This window comes from Oncorhynchus mykiss, chromosome 2 (genome assembly GCF_013265735.2).
Source record: "Oncorhynchus mykiss isolate Arlee chromosome 2, USDA_OmykA_1.1, whole genome shotgun sequence".
In the NCBI taxonomy this organism is placed as follows: domain Eukaryota; kingdom Metazoa; phylum Chordata; class Actinopteri; order Salmoniformes; family Salmonidae; genus Oncorhynchus; species Oncorhynchus mykiss.
This window is the reverse complement of record NC_048566.1, coordinates 22,967,923-22,987,806: the sequence shown is the minus strand read 5'-3', so window position 1 is coordinate 22,987,806 and position 19,884 is coordinate 22,967,923. Positions and strand designations below refer to the sequence as shown.

The following is a 19,884-nucleotide window of genomic DNA, read 5'->3' as shown; positions in this document are numbered from 1 at the left end:
ATGAAGCATGCACCCCCGCCCTTACACTTCCCAGAGAGGTGTTTATCTCTGTCGGCGCAATGTATGGAGAAGCCCGGTGGCTGAACCGATAACGACAACATATCCCGAGAGAGCCATGTTTCTGTGAAACAGAGAATGTTACAATCTCTGATGTCTCTCTGGAAGGCAACCCTTGCTCAAATTTCATATACCTTGTTGTCAAGAGACTGGACATTGGTGAGTAGTATACTCGGGAGCAGTGGGCGATGTGCACATCTATAGAGCCTGACCAGGAGGCCTCTCCATCTGCCCCTTCTGCGGCGCCATTGGATTTGTTGGATTTTCTGTATGTTAAGGTTTACCCATTTCATCGAAACAGTTCTACAACAGTTGTGGTCTAAAATCCGAATGGACTTAACCGTTAAACATGATATTACAAAGAGCAAAGCATACCATTCTAGATTAAATTGGGATTTTAAGGCCTACACCACCAGAATGTTCATAAAATAAAATAAAGTGTAAAAAAAACATTTAATTATTTTTGAAATACTCTAGCACATAGTAACTCTGAAGTCTGCACTTACGATTTGTAGCAGTGGGCAGCAGAGAGCACCCATTCACTAGAGAGGAGGATCCTTCCACAGAGGTTGTACCCTGTGTACAGAGACACCTGGTAGGGAACAGAGTTCTTCCTGCTCTCATACCCTCCTACAACCGTGTCGTCCTCCTCAAGAGCAGCTAAAATTCAAAGGGAAATGAAAAATAAAACAAAAGTCTGATTGAGATTAATGACGTCTTAGGTTTTTCATCAGAATCCACTGTTAACATCAACCAGCAATTTCTTATGTTACGTATTCTGTTATGTCTTCTTTCTTATGTTATGTATTACAGTACCAGAAGAATGAGAAGTTTCATGTTCTTGTTTCAGTCTGTTTTGCTGACAGGATCAGTGTGTCTCCCCTCTCTCTTTTTTTCGTTTCACTCCTCTTATCGCACCTGTTTCAAGGACTTTTTTTATCTCAATTTGGAGATCAACTTGTACCAATGACACTCTTGGGGAAAATAACTCCCCGCCACACCCCTCAGTTGGAGTCACTGATAATAACATAGACAAGTCATGCCTGCATCTAATCATATCTTGCTGTAACTACCTTACTGATGCATGTGTAATAGTTAGAGTCTAACTATTACACATGCATCAGTAAGGTAGTTACAGCTATATATGATTATATGCAGGCATGACTTGTCTATGTTATTATCAGTGACTCCCACTGAGGGGGGTGGGGGGGTTATTTTCCACAAATAAGGGAAAATAACTAAAGGGTTATTCAAAGGGTTCTCCTATGGGGACAGCCGAAAAACCCTTTTACATTCTAGATAGCAAAAACATTTCAAATAATGTTTAGGCTACAACCGGAATGGAAGTTGTCCTCAAATAAAAAATAAATTGTCACAGTTGTTAGAATGATTGGACCAAGGTGCAGCATGCGTAGAGTTCCACATGTTTTAATCAAAGAAACTCACCAAAACAAATACAGAAAACAAACGAACCGTAAACTAATTGCAGTGTTAACAGGCACTACACAAAAATAAGATCCCACAAACAACAGGTGGGAAAAGGCTGCCTAAATTTTATCCCCAATCAGAGACAACGATAGACAGCTGCCTCTGATTGGGGACCATACCAGGCCAACAAAGAAATAGAAAACATAGATTGCTCACCCTAGTCACACCCTGACCTAACCAAATAGAGAATTAAAAGGATCTCTAAGGTCAGAGCGTGACAGTACCCCCCCCCCCCCCCCCCCCCCTCCAAACCTGAACCTATAGGGGAGGGTCTGGGTGGGCATCTACCCTCGGTGGCGGCTCCGGTGCGGGACGCAGATCCCGCTCCACTCGTGGCCACGCCAACTTCGGTGGCACCTCTGGTGCGAGGATCCTCGCCGGAAGCTCCGGACCGTGAATCATCGCCGGAGGAATCGAACCGTGGATCATCGCCGGGGACTCCGGACCATAGATCGTTGCCGGGGACTCCGGACCGTAGATTGTCGCCGGAAGTTTCCGGACCGTAGATCGTCGCCGGAAGCTCCGGACCGTGGATCGTCGCCGGAGGAACCGGAACGTGGATCGTCGCCGGGGACTCCGGACCATAGATCGTCGCAGAAGGCTCCGGACTGGGTATCCCCGCTGGAGGCTCCGGACTGGGAACCATCGCTGGAGGCTCCAGACTGGGAACCGTCGTTGGAGGCTCCGGACTGGGATCCCTCGCTGGAGGCTCTGGACTGCAGACTGTCGCTAGAGGCTCTGGACCGTTGACCGTCGCTGGAGGCTCTGGACCGCTGACCGTCGCTGGAGGCTCTGGAACGCAGACTGTCGCTGGAGGCTCTGGACTGCTGACCGTCGCTGGAGGCTCTGGAACGCAGACTGTCGCTGGAGGCTCTGGACTGCAGACCGTCACTGGAGACTCCGGACCTTGGATCGTCTCTGGAGGCTCCGGGCCATGGATCATCACTGGAGGCTCCGGGCCATGGATCATCACTGGAGGCTCCGGGCCATGGATCATCACTGGAGGCTCCGGGCCATGGATCATCACTGGAACGCAGACTGTCGCTGGAGGCTCTGGACTGCTGACCGTCGCTGGAGGCTCTGGAACGCAGACTGTCGCTGGAGGCTCTGGACTGCAGACCGTCACTGGAGACTCTGGACCTTGGATCGTCTCTGGAGGCTCCAGGCCATGGATCATCACTGGAGGCTCCGGGCCATGGATCATCACTGGAGGCTCCGAGCCATGGATCATCACTGGAGGCTCCGGGCCATGGATCATCACTGGAGGCTCCGAGCCATGGATCATCACTGGAGGCTCCGGGCCATGGATCATCACTGGAGGCTCCGAGCCATGGATCATCACTGGAAGCTTCGGACTGGGAACCGTTGCTGGAGGCTTTCTTCTGAAACTCTTTCTTCTGAAACGAAGGCCAAGAAATTGCCAAGATCTAGTACAACGATGTGTACTACTCCCTTCACAGAACAGCGCAAACTGTCTCTAACCAGAATAGAAAGAGGAATGGGAGGCCCTGGTGCACAACTGAGCAAGAGGACAAGTGCATTAGAGTGTCTAGTTTGAGAAACAGACACCTCACAAGTCCTCAACTGGCAGCTTCATTAAATAGTACCTGCAAAACATCAGTCTCAATGTCAACAGTGAGGAGGATGCTGGCCCTCTAGGCGGAGTTCCTTGTTCCAGTGTCTGTGTTCTTTTGCCCATATTAATATTTTATTTTTATTGGCCAGTGAGATACGGTGGCTTGCCAAAGCATTCACTTTTGTTATTGACCAAATACTTATTTTCCACCATAATTTGCAAATAAATTAATTAAAAATCCTACAATGTGATTTTCTGGATTTTTTTCTATTTTTGTCTGTCATAGTTGAAGTGTACCTATGATGAAAATTACAGGCCTCTCTCATCTTTTTAAGTGGGAGAACTTGCACAATTGGTGGCTGACTAAATACTTTTTTGACCCACTGTAAGTGTGGTGTGGTGTGTAAGTGGTGTAAGTGTACAGAAACAAACACAAGTTCTTCTTTTGGAGGGACAGTTTGTTCGTTTCATGACACAATGTGATTTCACAAGGTTGTCTCCTGAACGTTTCAGCAATCAAACACAAATGAACATTCAATTACATGTTCAATGGAATCACATTATTTGTTGATGGTTCATGATCACAGATTATAGAAGAAAATACAACAAACAAACCTTAGATGTACATTTTTAAAGCTTGCTGGAGATGATACAGAAAATAGCCTGCATGAATATAGTCCAGCTCACTTTACATGCCTCTGAAATAGTATTATTAACATATCTAAAATATCTTTCCTGAGTCAATTACTTCACGATAGTAAGAGGTAGACAAAACTTCTACTACAGTGTGTGCCAAGGTGTTTACCAGCACTTAAAAGGGTGCATTTAGCCAAACCCTGTGATTATATGCACTTATGGCTTAAATATAACACACTCCCATCCAGCACAGGCAAGTTGTTCTCTTCATTTGCTGTTTGTTGCATATCTTGTGTTTTGGAGAATAATGCCTCATTCAAACTTTGTGTATATTGAAATGTATTTTGTGACCTCTCCTCCTTGACTATGTTGACATTGATGGATGGTTTCTCAACGGGATTATTTTCGATACAGAATAAAACATAAAAAAATAGAACTACAGCTGAAAAACTACAGCTGCATATTATTCGGGCCAGTCAAATAGCTCTATCAGCCTTTAGATTACAACATGGTTCTGTCAACAGTTGGGTTGGGTGGATCACCTTTCACCAGAATTAACCAGCAACAACTGCAGCACCTGCAAAATTACACAATTTTGCAATAAGCAGGAAGTAGTGCTTTCCTCTTCTGATAGCAAAGGTCAAAATGTGTGTAAAAAGTCTTATTTAGTCACCCGACATGGGAGTGCACACAGTGGTGTACACACTGTACCATGTGTCACCCAGTTGCCCACTTTCTTGAGGCTCCGCAAAACAGAGCTCACTGGATGTGGTCAACAGGCAGGGGAAAAGCAGCAAGAAATATGTCACAGTCCTCTCTTATGCTGCCCGAGGGGGCTATTGACCTTGACAGTGGGCCAGCGCCGCTGCTCACATTTTTTCCACAGCCCTTTTAGTCCGACGAGGGACAACAACCCTTATTCTCCTCTTCATCTTCACCATTTGGGGCTAGCTCCTCCTCATCCTGTTTCACCCTCCCAACCCTCCCTACCCATCCATCCCTCCCTACCCATCCAACCCTCCCTCCCCCTTTCTCCCAGATTTGCTGGGACACAGACTGTCAGATGGTCCTCTGCCACAGATCTGTATGGCACACGTCCCCGTCATCTTGTATGATGTCAATCTCTGCCATGTTTGATAATTCTGTGTCTCTTAGGTCTGCCTAGGGGGGCTGGCATTGTGGTCGGAAGTAGGGACATACTGTACAGTGGGGCAAAAAAGTATTTAGTCAGCCACCAATTGTGCAAGTTCTCCCACTTAAAAAGATGAGAGAGGGGCATGCTTTGGGGCTGTTTTTCTGCAAAGGGACCAGGACGACTGATCCGTGTAAAGGAAAGAATGAATGGGGCCATGTATCGTGAGATTTTGAGTGAAAACCTCCTTCCATCAGCAAGGGCATTGAAGATGAAACATGGCTGGGTCTTTCAGCATAACAATGATCCCAAACACACCACCCGGGCAACGAAGGATTGGCTTCGGCCTAGCCAGTCTCCAGATCTCAACCCTTTAGAAAATCTTTGGAGGGAGTTGAAAGTCCGTGTTTTCCAGCAACAGCCCCAAAACATCACTGCTCTAGAGGAGATCTGCATGGAGGAATGGGCCAAAATACCAGCAACAGTGTGTGAAAACCTTGTGAAGACTTACAGAAAATGTTTGACCTCTGTCATTGCCAACAAAGGGTATATAACAAAGTATTGAGATAAACTTTTGTTCGTGACCAAATACTTATTTTCCACCATAATTTGCAAATAAATTCATTAAAAATCCTACAATGTGATTTTCTGGATTTTTTTTCTCATTTTAATTACAGGCCTCTCTCATCTTTTTAAGTGGGAGAACTTGCACAATTGGTGGATGACTAAATACTTTTTTGCCCCACTGTATATAAGGAAGTGGTTTGGGGTAGTGACGATCAGCTCTTTCATTTGTGTGGTGAAATGTTTTGGAGAAAAGTAACAGGTTTGTGCGGTGAGGGGAAGTTTGGTAGTAATTTTGACTCTAAAACAAAATTCTCTTTATACGACTCTACAGCCTGATTTCCAGTCAGCACCGCTGATAGATCAACAAACGTTGGCGGTTATAGGACAGAATATTCACATTGTGTGTTGGCTTTATGTCTTCAAGACAACTTGAATGTTATGGGAGCTCCAGCAGCTCTCTGTGACATCGTAAGGCTTTCACTCCCTCAACAAACAGATTTGGGAGATGTAGAAAAGCAATGAGCTCACATTTCCGTCCTTTCGACAGCTATGAACACACAGGGTGAATCACAACATGGCTGTCATTAGTTTTTCACTACCCTTGGGCTAGGCAATAACACCGTGAATTTAGCTTGGCTGTCTCTTGTTGATGCCACACCCTCTCAATACAGCTGTTGTGAATAATAAAACCCCCAACCCCAGTCCCACCTCCCTCCCCCACATTTCACCACCCTCCCCCAACCTCCACCCCAAAAAATTTAGTTCTCCTCAATTTTTGAGTTCCCCTCAAACTCCCACTGGTTGTTTTACACGCCCAAATTGGTATTTGTGCAGCCCGGCCTAATTACAAGTTTGGTTGGTGAATCAAGAAGTATGGCGAAACATGGTCTGCGAAAGCTTCCCTCAAACTATAGCTTAGGTATAGCTATTAATAGCAACTCCAGACGCTGTCGTTTTGAACCACTTGCTACAGAGCTGCACAGAATGACTAGATAGCAATCAATTAGAATAACACTTCCAACAATAATAACCAGAGAGATAAGTTGTTATTTTAAAGGCAAAATATATGACTTAAATACAGTATTTCATCTGGTCCGGACATCAGTACAAAGAAATCTACCAGAAGTGTAACATATGGACCACCTCAAGATTAGATAGGCACATATGTAACAGTGCATTCCTTGAGGATAAATCAACAGAGAATCATTTCCCTTATTGCTTTGAACAGTCCCCAGCAGGGAGGAAATAATTGTTTATGTCCCAGTGTCAGAAATCTCTCCTGTGGCAAAAGGTGCAGACGCTGAATACTTATGCATGAGTGAAAAAAGACAGTGATACAAGAAACATGAGTTCTCCCACACACACAAATGAGGATGTTGCTCTGGCTCAAAGCAGAGGTTGACACACACGTGCACACACGCACACAGCCACACCAGCACACACGCACACAGCCACACCAGCACATGCCCACACAACCACACTAGCACATGCGTGCGTACACACACACACACACACACACACACACACACACACACACACACACACACACACACACACACACACACACACACACACACATACACACACACACACACACACACACACACACACACACACACACACACACACACACACACACACACACACAATGGGCCTTCATTATCTTCCCCTTCACATCTGCTCTTTGGTAGTGTGCAGAGTTCCTGCGTGATATGTTCACTGGCTAGGCATACAGTTTGGGTTGGGTAAACGCTAGCTTTTGGGTTTGATTGCGTTCAAGCAATGTGCAGACAAGTGTCTGGAATGCAAATGCTTTGGATAGTCAATGACGACAAGCACCTGTTGTGGAAAAATATTGACTCAAATACTTATCAGAAACCAGAGCTTGTGAATTCAATTAGACTTTATCACAGAGAGCAACAAAGCCGAGTTAGTTCATGAAACAACTGAATCTTCATTCTTAGTGCTGGGTTTTTATACAGTCTTACCCTTACATAACGTCATCACCACATTTTCAGAATCTTGTCTTACCAAGTTTCCATCCTCTTATTAGCTCAGACATTGGGGCATAGATTCTATTGGTGGCATGACATGCATACCCCTTAGCTAATGTTCCTGTCCAAAGGTTTTCACAAGTTCAGACTGACTTTGTCTTATGTATGACTAACCCATGTGCGTGTCCAGTAGACTTCACAAGATCAGATATGGCCCAGACCAGACACATCTTCTTAGTCTACCTTGCCTCATCTACACAGATTCTGCTTACGTTCTGTTTTTTATGTCCAATGTCCAACATGTCCAATGGTCAATTCAATGTTGGTCCAGCTTTGTACACTCACATGGGCTTCAGCCTTCACTCTGCTTACACATGTCTAATATTTCAACTTATTATGTCTACTTCGAAAAGAACAGTACAGGTACTGAGAATCATCAGATGACTGGAAAATCTCAAACACACCCAGCAGTTTTGTGCCGAGTCAGAGTGTGTATGTGTGCCATGGAAAAATGTCCAAGAACCTGGTTAGACTGTAACTGTGTACTGTTTTGGCAGAGTGAAAGTCCAAACTCTTCCCACGTTCAAACACACACACAAGAGACACCCACATCAAAGCACACCTCCAAGACCCAAGTCTCATTTCCTAATGAGGAGAATTGAAACCGAAGTTCAGCCCCCTTAAAGGATCAGCATAAACTCCTTCTGGTTCCCAAACTCTAGGTCATGATCCAAGTCCAACATCATACTGTCTGCCAGCACTTGTTTAAACACTTTGGACAACTTTCAGTGGAGATGGAGAAAGGTCCACAAAGCATCGGCCAAAATTCACAACCGCCCTCCCCCACAGATGTATGCTTGTCTGTGTGGTGTGGGTGTAAAATGAACGGTGGGGGGGGGGACAGTGGGAGGAAATGAGACGAATTGAATGTTGATCCAAAGTTCTGTACTTCCTCTCCTTTGGACTGTGTGTGTTTGTGGCAGGGCTCAGCTCACAGTTCCTTGGGAAGAAGCGACGGAGGCGGAATCTGTAATCTCAGCAGTCAGCACTCACCCTCCTCCCTGTCTACAGCCTGGACTGATTATGATATTCCCATGTTCCTCTCCCCTACGGTTTATTTCAGGTGGTTTATTGAGCGGAAGAGGACACATGTAAGCGACACACAGTACTTCAGGGCTGATCTCTCCTCCCTGGCCTTGTCTGGATTATGTGTGGGTGGGTCTATGGATGTGTGCACTGATAAATCTTAAATGTGATTCACCCCATTTCTGTTGTTTTAAGGGAAATACATGAGGTTTCTGTCTCATCATTCTAAGCGGTTGTGAAAGAGAGAGATCATAATATTTAGAGAGTGACCAGCTGAATTTCACCCTCACTTGACCAGCACAAATATATATATTTACACAAGCAATCCATACAGATTGGATGAACACAGTGGACATGTCTCAATTTCCCCTCTGGGATTAATAAAGTATTTCTTATTTTATGTAATGTTATCTACAGTACGTCAGCATACTTTATGTCAAAGAATTGCGTCTTTCCTCAGAAATAATATGCATGCAAATAGTTAGGGTTCATGTCAAGGTTAGCCTTAATTCTCAATGAGAATTCATGTTGTGCTGCTCTGCACTGTAATGTTCAAACCTAAAAATGTCGAGTCAGTTGTAAAGGCTCAAACATTAACATGAATCAAGTTTCACTGGGTTTGTTTTACAGTGAAATGCCTTTCTTGCAAATTCGATACCCAACAATGCAATAATCAATAACAATTGAATACTAGAAAAAACACACTAGAAATAATATGAAATATGAAGAACACAATAAGTAACTAAATACGCATGCTATATACAGGGTCAGTTCCAATACCATGTTTGTGCAGAGACACTGGAGTGATGGAGGTATGTATATGGGTAAGGAGACGAGGTAACAGGATATAAGATAAACAGAGTAGCAGCAGCTTGTATGTGAGTGGGTGTGCGTGTGTAGAGTCAGTAGACATGTACAGTGCACTCGGAAAGTATTCAAATCCCTTGACTTTTTCCACATTCGTTACGTTACAGCCACCCTTTACTCAGTACCTTTGGCAGCGATCACAGCCTCGAGTCTTCTTGGGTATGACGCTACCAGCTTGCTACGCCTGTATTTGGAGAGTTTCTCCCATTCTTCTCTGCAGATCCTCTCAAGCTCTGTCAGGTCGGATGGGGAAATTCGCTGCAAAGCTATTTTCCGGTCTCTCCAGAGATGTTAAATCAGGTTCAAGTCCGGGCTCTGGTTGGGCCACTCAAGGACATTCAGAGATTTGTCCCGAAGTCACTCCTGTCTGGTCTTGGGTGTGTGCTTAGGGATGTTGTCCTGTTGAAAGGTGAACTTTTGCCCCAGTCTGAGGTCCGGAGAGCTCTGGAGCAGGTTTTCATCAAGGATCTCTCTGTACTTTGCTCCATTCATCTTTCCCTCGATCCTGACTAATCTTTCAGTCCCTGCCTCTGAAAAACATCCCCACAGCATGATTCTGCTATCACCATGCTTCACTAATAGGATAGTGCCAGGTTTCTTCCAGACTTGACACTTGGCTTTCAGACTAAAGAGTTCAATCTTGGTTTCATCAGACCAGATAATCTTGTTTCTCATGGTCTGAGAGTCCTTTAAGTGCCTTTTGGCAAACTCCAAGCAGACTGTCGTGTGCCTTTTACAGAGGAGTGGGTTCCGTCTGGCCACTCTACCATAAAGGCCTAATTTATGGAGTGCTGCAGAGATGGTTGTCCTTCTGGAAGGTTCTCCCATCTCCACAGAGGAACTTTGGAGCTCTGTCAGAGTGACCACTTGGTTATTGGTCACCTCCCTGACCAAGGCCCTTCTACCCTGATTGTTCAGTTTGGCCGGAAGGCCAGCTCTAGGAAGAGTCTTGGTGGTTCCAAACGTCTTCCATTTAAGAATGATGGAGGCCACTGTGTTCTTGGGGACCTTCAATGCTGCAGAAATGTTTTGGAACCCTTCCCCAGGTCTGTGCCTCGACACAATCCTGTCTCGGAGCTCGAAAGACAATTCCCTCGAACTTATGGTATGGTTTTTGCTCTGACATGCACTGTCAACTGTGGGACCTTATATAGACAGGTGTGTGCATTTACAAATCATGTCCAATCAATTGAATTTACCACAGGTGGACTCCAATCAAGTTGTAGAAACATCTCAAGGATGATCAATGGAAACAGGGTTTGAATACTTATGTAAATAAGGTATTTCTGTTTTTTATTTTTTATAAATTTGCAAACATTTCTTAAAAAACCTGTTTTCGCTTTGTCATTATGGGCTATTGTATGTAGATTGATGAGGATTTATTTACTGACATTGAGAGAGAGGTTGTTGCTCTGGCACCACACTGCCAGGTCACTGACCTCCTCCCTGTAGGCTGACTCATTAACCCGGGTGATCAGGCCTACCACCGTCGTGTCATCAGCAAACTTGATGATGGTGATGGAGTCGTGCGTGGCCACACAGTCATGGGAGAACAGGGAATACAGGAGGGGACTAAGTACACACCTCTGTGTTGAGGGTCAGTGTAGCGGAGGTGATGTTGCCTACCCTCACCACCTGGGGTTGGCCTATCAGGAAGTCCAGGATCCAGTTGCAGAGGGAGGTGTTCAAACCCAGAGTCCTAAGCTTGGTGACAAGCTTGGAGGGGACAATGATGTTAAACACTGAACTGTAGTCAGTGAACAGCATTCTCACATAGGTATTCCTCTTATCTAGGTGGGTGAGGGCAGTGTGGAGAGCAATTGAGATTGCGTCACCTATGGATCTGTTGGAGCGGTATGCAAATTGGAGTGGGTCTAGAGTGTCTGGGATGGTGGAGTTAATGTGTGCCAGCCTCTCAAAGCACTTCATGATTGCAGAAGTGAGTGCTACAGGGCGGTAATCATTGTGACATGAAGCCTTAGAGTTCTTGGGGACAGGAATGATGGTGGTCATCTTAAAACATGTGGAGATTACAGACTGGGACAAGGTGAGGATGAAAATGACTGTGAATATGCTTGCCAGCTGTTTTGCGCATGCTCTGAGAACGCGCCCTGGAATACCGTTGGGCCTCGCGGCCTTGAAGGTGTTGACCTGATTAAAAACCTTTCTCGCGTCGGCTTCGCAGAGCGAGATCACTCAATCCTCTGGGTTGGTGACGCCAGGCACGATGTTGTTGTCAAAGCGTGCATAAAATACATTGAGTTAGTCTGGTAGAGAGGAATCATTGGGCAGATCACGGTTGGGTCTTCCTTTATAATCCGTAATGAACTGTAGCCGCTGCCACATGTCGTCGTTGGAGACTGTGCAAAATGATTTCACATTATTCCTATGTTGTCGTTGTTCTCGTTTTATGACTCTGCGGGACTTCTTGTACTTATTCCTGTCTTTGGCCGTAGACTCAGGGTTGTCTACAACATCTCTGTGTTTAGTTTAGTGCCAACTTCGTGTTAATCCAGTGCTTTTGAGGTGGTTAGCTCGTCAATGTTATCGGTGGAGTCTTGAAACATATTACAGTCAGCGATAGCAAAGCAGTCCCATAGCATAATCTTTGATTCTGGTGAACATTTCTCAACAGAGCAAGTCACAGGTACTTCCTGTTTGAGTTTCTGCTTGTAAACAGGAAGCAGGAGTATGGACTTATGGTCTGATTTGGCGAATGGCGGACGAGGGAGGGCCCTGTATGCTTGCTTGTGGGTAGAATAGCAGTGGTCATTATCACCCCTCGTGGAGTTGAAGATGTGTTGATGGAAGTTGGGCATCACCTGTTTTAGTGACATGGAAATGAAATCACCAGTAACCAGAAAAGCAGCCTCTGTTTGTAGGTTTTCTTGCTTGTTTATAGCCTTGTACAGTTTGTTAAAGGCCGGTTTGTTTTTTATCTTGTCCTGAGGTAGAATGTACACAACAGTCATAATAACAGCTGAAAAGTCCCTCGGGAGGTAGAAGGGTGGGCATTTGACAATCAGGTATTCCAAGATGGGTGAAAAGTGGGTCAACACTTCCACCGCTATGGAGTTAGCACATCAGTTAGTGGTGATGTAGAGGCCCCCCCCCCCTCAATTGTCGGCGCCATCTCGCTAGTGAGACCCTGGGTCACAACCCCGCCCTGTGCAACTGGGTCCTGGATTTTCTGACGGGCTGCCCCCAGGTGGTGAGGGTAGGAAACAACATCTCCACCCCGCTGATCCTCAAAACTGGGGCCCCACAAGGTTGCGTTCTCAGCCCTCTCCTGTACTCCCTGTTCACCCACGCCTCCAACTCAATCATCAAGTTTGATGACGACACTACAGTGGTAGGCTTGATTACCAACCACGACGAGACGGCCTACAGGGAAGAGGTGAGGGTCCTCGGAGTGTGGTGTCAGAAAAATAACCTCACACTCAACGTCAACAAAACAAAGGAGATGATCATGGACTTCAGGAAACAGCAGAGGGAGCATCCCCCCATCCACATCGAAGGGACAGTAGTGGAGAAGGTGGAAAGTTTTAAGTTCTTCGGCGTTCACATCACGGACAAACTGAAATGGTTCACCCACATAGACAACATGGTGAAGAAGGCGCAACAGCTCCTCTTCAACCTCAGGAGGCTGATAAAATTTGGCTTGTCACCTAAAGCATTCACACATTTTTACAGATGCACAATCAAGAGCATCCTGTCAGGCTGTATCACCGCCTGGTACGGCAACTGCTCCGCCCACAACCGCAAGGCTCTCCAGAGGGTAGTGCAGTCTGCACAATGCATCACCGGGGGCAAACTACTTGCCCTCCAGGACACCGACAGCACCCGATGTCACAGGATGGCCAAAAAGATAATCAAGGACAACAACCACCCGAGCCACTGCCTGTTCACCCCGCTATCATCCAGAAGGTGAGGTCAGTACAGGTGCATCAAAGCTGGGACCGAGAGACTGAAAAACAGCTTCTATCTCAAGGCCATCAGACTGTTAAACAGCCATCACCAACATAGAGTGGCTGCTGCCAACATACAGACTCAAATCTCCGGCCACTCAAATACATTTAATAAATGGATTTAATAAAGGTATCACTCGTCACTTTAAGTAACACCACTTTAATAATGTATACATATCCAACATTACTCATCTCATATGTTAATACTGTATTCTATACCATCTACTGCATGTTGCCTATGCCGCAAAGCCAGCGCTCATCCATATATTTATATGTACACATTCTTATATATCTCTTTACATTTGTGTGTATAAGGTAGTCATTGTGAATTTGTTAGATTACTTGTTGGATATTACTGCCCTGTTAGAACTAGAAGCACAAGCATTTCGCTACACTCGCATTAACATCTGCTAACCATGTGTATGTGACAAATAAAATTTGATTTGATTTACCCGACTCCACTGTCCTGTCCGCCCGGTGAATGGAGAATCCATCGAGTTGGACATGGAGGGTTTCTTGTCCGAGAGCCATGTTTCGGAAAAGCAAAGAATGTTGTAGTTTCGAGAGTCCCGTTGGTAGCATATCGGCGATTGGAGGTCATCTATCCTATTGTCCAGTGACTGTACTTTGGCCAGTAGAATGGAGGGAAGAGGTTGGCCAGTAGAATGGAGGGAAGAGGTTGCTGGTTTTCCCTTCACCTTATTCTCACCAGGACCTAACCCCCCGCCCACCTCTGTAACTCCGACGTTTCCTCTTGGGTAGCCCGAAAATTTAGTCGGAATTACAGAGAGAGCCCAGGGCAGATGAATTGATGTTAAAGCTAGAATTGGGATAAGTTTTTTTTTTTTTACCTTTATTTAACTAGGCAAGTCAGTTAAGAACAAATTCTTATTTTCAATGACGGCCTAGGAACAGTGGGTTAACTGCCTTGTTCAAGGGCAGAACGACGGCTTTGTACCTTGGGGATTTGAACTTGCAACCTTTCGTTACTAGTCCAACACTCTAACCACTAGGCTACGCTGCCGATCTGATGTTCAAAACAACAAAATAATCACAAAATAGCTAAGTTGGGTCAGAGCTTGTAAAACAGTGGCCATCCAATACTGCACCATCTTTCTTTAAGATGTAAGTGAGTGTAATATGCTGTGATGGTCAATGAATACATGAAATTTGACCATAGAAGTAGTAGTTCATGAAGGTTCCTGTCAATGAATGACTGCTGGTAGGTCAATTTTGGACATTCTTTTACAACGTGTTTAAGGGCAGACATCCAATATGCAAAACTACTAAAGAAAGTGTCAAAAGGTCAGTGGAAGCAATATTCTGCAAACGTTATAAAACACCACAAAGTCCACACTAATCAGGAAAAGGTGAATGACAAAATGACACATTCGCAGCTGGCCTAAATATTAAGATTTTAATCACACAGAGCAGACAAGGTGATAAAATATATGCTTTTCTATTGTAACTTGATAGTAACATTTAGCTTTTAGTGCACTTGTGTAATTCACTCATCTCACCAAACAACGGAGATAAAATAACCTGTGTATGACAGTAGGTCTGGGTGTTCAAAATCAAAGGAATTATAAAAGAGGAAGTTGCTTATAAGAAAGTGACCTTTGCTGTTTGCATAGTCCCATTATATTTTATATCACACATCCGTATTATTGTATGTGACACAATAGATTCTTTAGATGAATGTAAAACAGTAAAACAGGCCCTTGACAGTAAAACAGGCCCTTGACAGTTACTGAGTAAATGCTGAGAATGGGGTCAACTTGATACTGGAGTTTCTTGGTAATTGTGCCTGAATGTAGCACTATATATTTAGCAAATATACACATTAAAAACAAAGACTACATAAAGTATGGCCATGTTGTGCTGGATCCAGACAACAGGCTTAGTCTGTGTCACCAGAGCTTCTGGTTTCATTTCTAAAATGCAGAGGCAACATTATGCCCATAATGTCCTGTTCAGGACTTTAGTGGACACAGCAATGGAGGGAGTAACCTGCCATTTGAGAGAGCTGTGGTGGCCGCACCAAATTACTGGCAGTTGCTTGTCACATGCTCGGCAGTGCAGAGAGGAATATAAAAAAATGCACACTACCGTTCAAAAGTTTGGGGTCACTTAGAAATGTTCTTGTTTTTGAAAGAAAAGCACATTTTTTGGCCATTAAAATAACATAAAATGTTTCAGAAATAAAGTGTAGAAATTGTTAATGTTGTAAATGACTATTGTATTTGAGTGTCTAGTTTGAGAAACAGACACCTCACAAGTCCTCAACTGGCAGCTTCGTTAAATAGTACCCCCAAAATACCGGTCTCAACGTCAACAGTGAAGAGGCGACTCCGGGATAATGGCCTTCTAGGCAGAGTTGCAAAGAAAAAGCCATATCTCAGACTGGCCATTAAAAAGAAGAAAAAATTAACATGGGCAAAATAACAGACACTGGACAGAGGAACTGTGCCTAAAAGGCTAACATCCCAGTCACCTTTTCACTGTTGACGTTGAGACTGGTGTTTTGACTATGTAATGACGCTGCCAGTTGAGGACTTGTGAGGTGTCTGTTTCTCAAACTAGACACTCTAATGCACTTGTACTCTTGCTCAGTTGTGCACCGGGGCCTCCCACTCCTCTATACTCTGTGTATATTGTTGATAGGACTAATTGCAACCTAAAACATCTCCACAAACTATGCTGAAAATCACCAACAAATCTATAGATACTCCAATAGGCTATTCAAGTTTGAATGTACCCATAGGAACACCCATTTTATTTGGTTACAGATTCCAAACCACATTTCCCTATTTCTCCTCCACGGCAAGGAAAAGCAAGCGTTCCTTGGTTTTGTGCTGCGTTAACGTGGTAGTCGGAACTAGGACACTTTTAAACGTACAACCTGCTATATAGTTGTAGTTATACACGTGCAGTGTTCAACGAATCAGTTTCCTGGTTCCGAATTGCATGTGAACGCGGCATATATAGCTTGATGCGTGTGTCAACATTTCAATTAATTTTGTAATTGTGGGTAAGCCATGCGTTTCTCTACACACAAACACTTAGCCAACAAACATTGCGTAAAAATGTATATTTGTTACGTGTTGAATTATGTGTTTCTTGCACAGAATGTCGATATTTTCATTCGAAAATCATTTAATGTGAAGTGGATCTTACAACTTTGTTTTCCAGCGGAACAAATTAAGAACTGACGTCACACACTTCAAGATACTTCACAGTCTGCGCCCTCCTGACTACAGCAGTGTAGTCGAAGCCTTTTCGTGCCAGACAACGTCCTTCAAGTCCTTCAAGCCGTTCGCCTGTTCTGGTTTGAATATACACGTTATTCAAGGTATGTCTATAAAAAAAATTCACCATTCATTGGCGTAATCAGATTACATTGGTATTTGTAGGCTTCTACGTCAATAGTTGATGAACGAATAGAACAATATAAATTCTGTACCATCCCTTTTAAAAACTTTGCGAATAAACAGACTACCCGAGCAAAAGTTACATTCATATAATTTGTATGTGTAGCTTGTCTTATGATCATGATATACCAGTTGAGGGTAACATTAACTTATTAATAACAAATAATTGGAAAGAAATGCTATAATAACAGTATGAACTGTGATAAAAAAATACTGAATTAATCCATAATTCCTTCTAACAAATTTGAATAAACAATACTAAATCAATAAATTACTCTTACAGGATAAATAGGTAACTTAAACAGTGCATTTAATAGGCATATTACGCATTATCCAACTAGATGAGAAATATCAACTGAATTACATTTTATTTTTCATTCTATATGAAAAACATTCCTACCTCATTCCACAGTTCTATTCCATAGTATAGAAGATAGGCTGTGAAACTCTGAACAAATTGCTCTCCTTAATTACTCACCAAAAAAAAAACGAATTATAGAGTGCACGTTCTTGACTTTTATAATGATCTTGGGGTTTCCAAAAAAATCTACCTTTGTGGCTTGTGAGGGTAAGTTAAAGAGAAATACTTTAATTATGACTGTCTGTCTGCTTCGTCACATTGGGCTACTTGTCAGAATCCCCAGTGTTGCACAACTTGCATTCATTCTTGTACTTCGTTCTGTGATGGATTGCACTACAAAGGCGGACAGGCTACACTGTGAAATACATATCTCACTTACCGGTATATATGGGGATTGGGCAACCAGCTTTGCACATAATAGGTATTTTTGTTCAGATCAACTCCTCCAACATTCTCTCAATATTTTAATGTTGAGTAAAATTTCACATTATTGCACAATACATTTTTTTTGCTAAATTCATGCATTATCGGCACATTTAAAGTGTGTCAGTGAACTCTAGGGGATGTAAATAAGAACAGCAAGTAGTGGGGGGAATCAATTGTAAGGCAGCATGCCTGAAGAGTGGTGAAGATCATTTATCCAAACAATAGAACAACATACTAAATATTAAAATATTAAATGGTTTATGCAGATTAGACAACTTTGCACATAATTAATTTACTGCATATTATCAAACTGTCATCTTCCCTGAAAATAAACCAAAAAAATGTATTTACCCTCTCAGGTTCTCACAATGATGGCCTTAACCACAACTCCTTTGTATCCTGAGATCTGGACAGAGCTGTCTCACAACGGCTCATCGCCAGGAAACTCGACAGATGACTATGAGGACTACCCTGACGAGCACGCAGAGCTCCGGCAGTCCCTCAACATCATGTCCCTCATCGTTTACTGCCTGGCCTTTGTGCTGGGGGTTCTGGGAAATGGACTTGTCATCTGGGTGACGGGATTTAAGATGAAAAAGACGGTCAACACGGTGTGGTTCCTCAACCTGGCTGTGGCCGACTTCCTTTTCACAGTGTTCCTGCCTCTAAGCGTGACCTACACAGCCATGGACTTTCACTGGCCTTTCGGCAAGTTCATGTGCAAGCTCAACTCCACGATCAGCTTCTTCAACATGTTCGCCAGCGTCTACATCCTGGTGGTCATCAGCATGGACAGGTGTGTGTCCGTGGTGCGCCCTGTCTGGGCCCAGAACCATCGGAACATACGCAAGGCATCCTATATCAGTCTGGGTGTCTGGCTGTGGGCCCTGGTCCTCAGCTCCCCCTACTTTGTCTTCCGGGACATCGGGGCGTCCTACAAGAACAAAGAAATCATCAACTGCTTCAACAACTTTGCTTTCTCGGATGACTATGACACAACGGAGGTGGCAGAGCTGCGAGTGTTCCGCCATCAGGCCATGATCGTCACCCGCTTCCTGCTGGGCTTCGTGGTGCCCTTCGCCATCATCGTCACTTGTTACGCCGTCATCATCCACCGGCTCAAGAGGAAACGCAACCTGGCCAGCCACTCCGGGCGGCCATTCAAGATCATCGTCGCCGTCATCACAGCTTTCTTCCTGTGCTGGGCCCCCTACCACATCATGGCCCTGATCGAGATGGTGAACAACGCGGCCGCTGAGTTCAGCCACACGTTAGACCACGTCACCACCATCGGGGTCCCCATAGCCACCAGCCTGGCCTTCCTCAACAGCTGTCTGAACCCCCTGCTGTACGTGTTCATGGGCCAGGACTTCAAGGAGAAGCTGCGCAAGTCTATTCTGACGGTTCTGGAGAGTGCCTTCACCGAGGAAGTGTCAAAGTCCAACCACACCTACACAAACTCTGGACTCACAAGCCGTAGCAAGGAGAAGTCCTATTCTGATGCTGAGGTATAAGGTCTTATATTATAATGAGAAAAACTTTATTGACCACACAATGTGGAAATTTGACTTTGGCTTTATGATAACATGATTGACATCCTTAGAAGCAAAGAAAATACAAACATTAGAAGCCCCTTATCATCAAGGTAATTCAATAATGTTTTCAAACAGCTCGATACTTAGTTTAAGGGAAAGTTTAAGGCAGGATTTCAGAATTTGAATGCTGAGCATCTACTCAGTTTTAACAAGGTACATCTCCAGGACTGAATTCAAATCAACAAGTTTGATTTCAATAACCTTTTGTGACTCAGAAATGATGGGGTCTGTGAACACATTTCAGCACTGTTTTTGTATGGGCAATACAGTTACTAATGTACACATGTTGAAAGCGGGGTAGACTGATAATAGAGAATACTGGATAAGATAAGAATAATTTGTATGATACAGACATGTCATTGTTCAAGCTGAAGATATAAATTGTCTGTCTTTTCATTCAAAGACACTTTTTGTACATACTTGTTTTTGTTCAAATGAGGCTAATATTTTCTGTGATTTAAACGTGCATTGTTTTATTGAAGGAATGTTGTTTTTCCTTAATACTTTGAAGTATATGTTTGCATTTGTATACTTTTTTATGTTTGTATGATGTTATTAAATGCTTGAATAGACGACTACTTATTCATTTCTATTTTCCAGAAATCTCCAGAACGCATAACCATCTATGCCACATGGTGGCAGCAAAGCTCTGTCACAGTTAGACAGAATAAATGGAAATGTAAAGTTGAAAATAAATAAC

At 43.9% G+C, this 19,884-nt stretch overlaps 1 protein-coding gene across 1 annotated transcript; it reads left to right on the top strand.

Annotated features, from left to right (window-relative positions):
* Positions 1-16,266: 16,266 nt before the first annotated feature.
* LOC110538268 (chemokine-like receptor 1) lies at positions 16,267-19,756 on the top strand. Its single transcript, XM_021624985.2, has 3 exons — positions 16,267-16,402; positions 16,564-16,723; positions 17,949-19,756. The coding sequence occupies exon 3, from the start codon at positions 17,958-17,960 to the stop codon at positions 19,101-19,103; it is 1,146 nt and encodes a 381-aa protein (XP_021480660.2). The 5' UTR covers positions 16,267-16,402; positions 16,564-16,723; positions 17,949-17,957; the 3' UTR covers positions 19,104-19,756.
* The last annotated feature ends 128 nt before the right edge of the window (positions 19,757-19,884 follow it).

Bases quoted from the DNA above. Each gene is read 5' to 3' on its own strand.
- LOC110538268 (XM_021624985.2), top strand. From the start codon at position 17,958: ATGATGGCCTTAACCACAACTCCTTTGTATCCTGAGATCTGGACAGAG.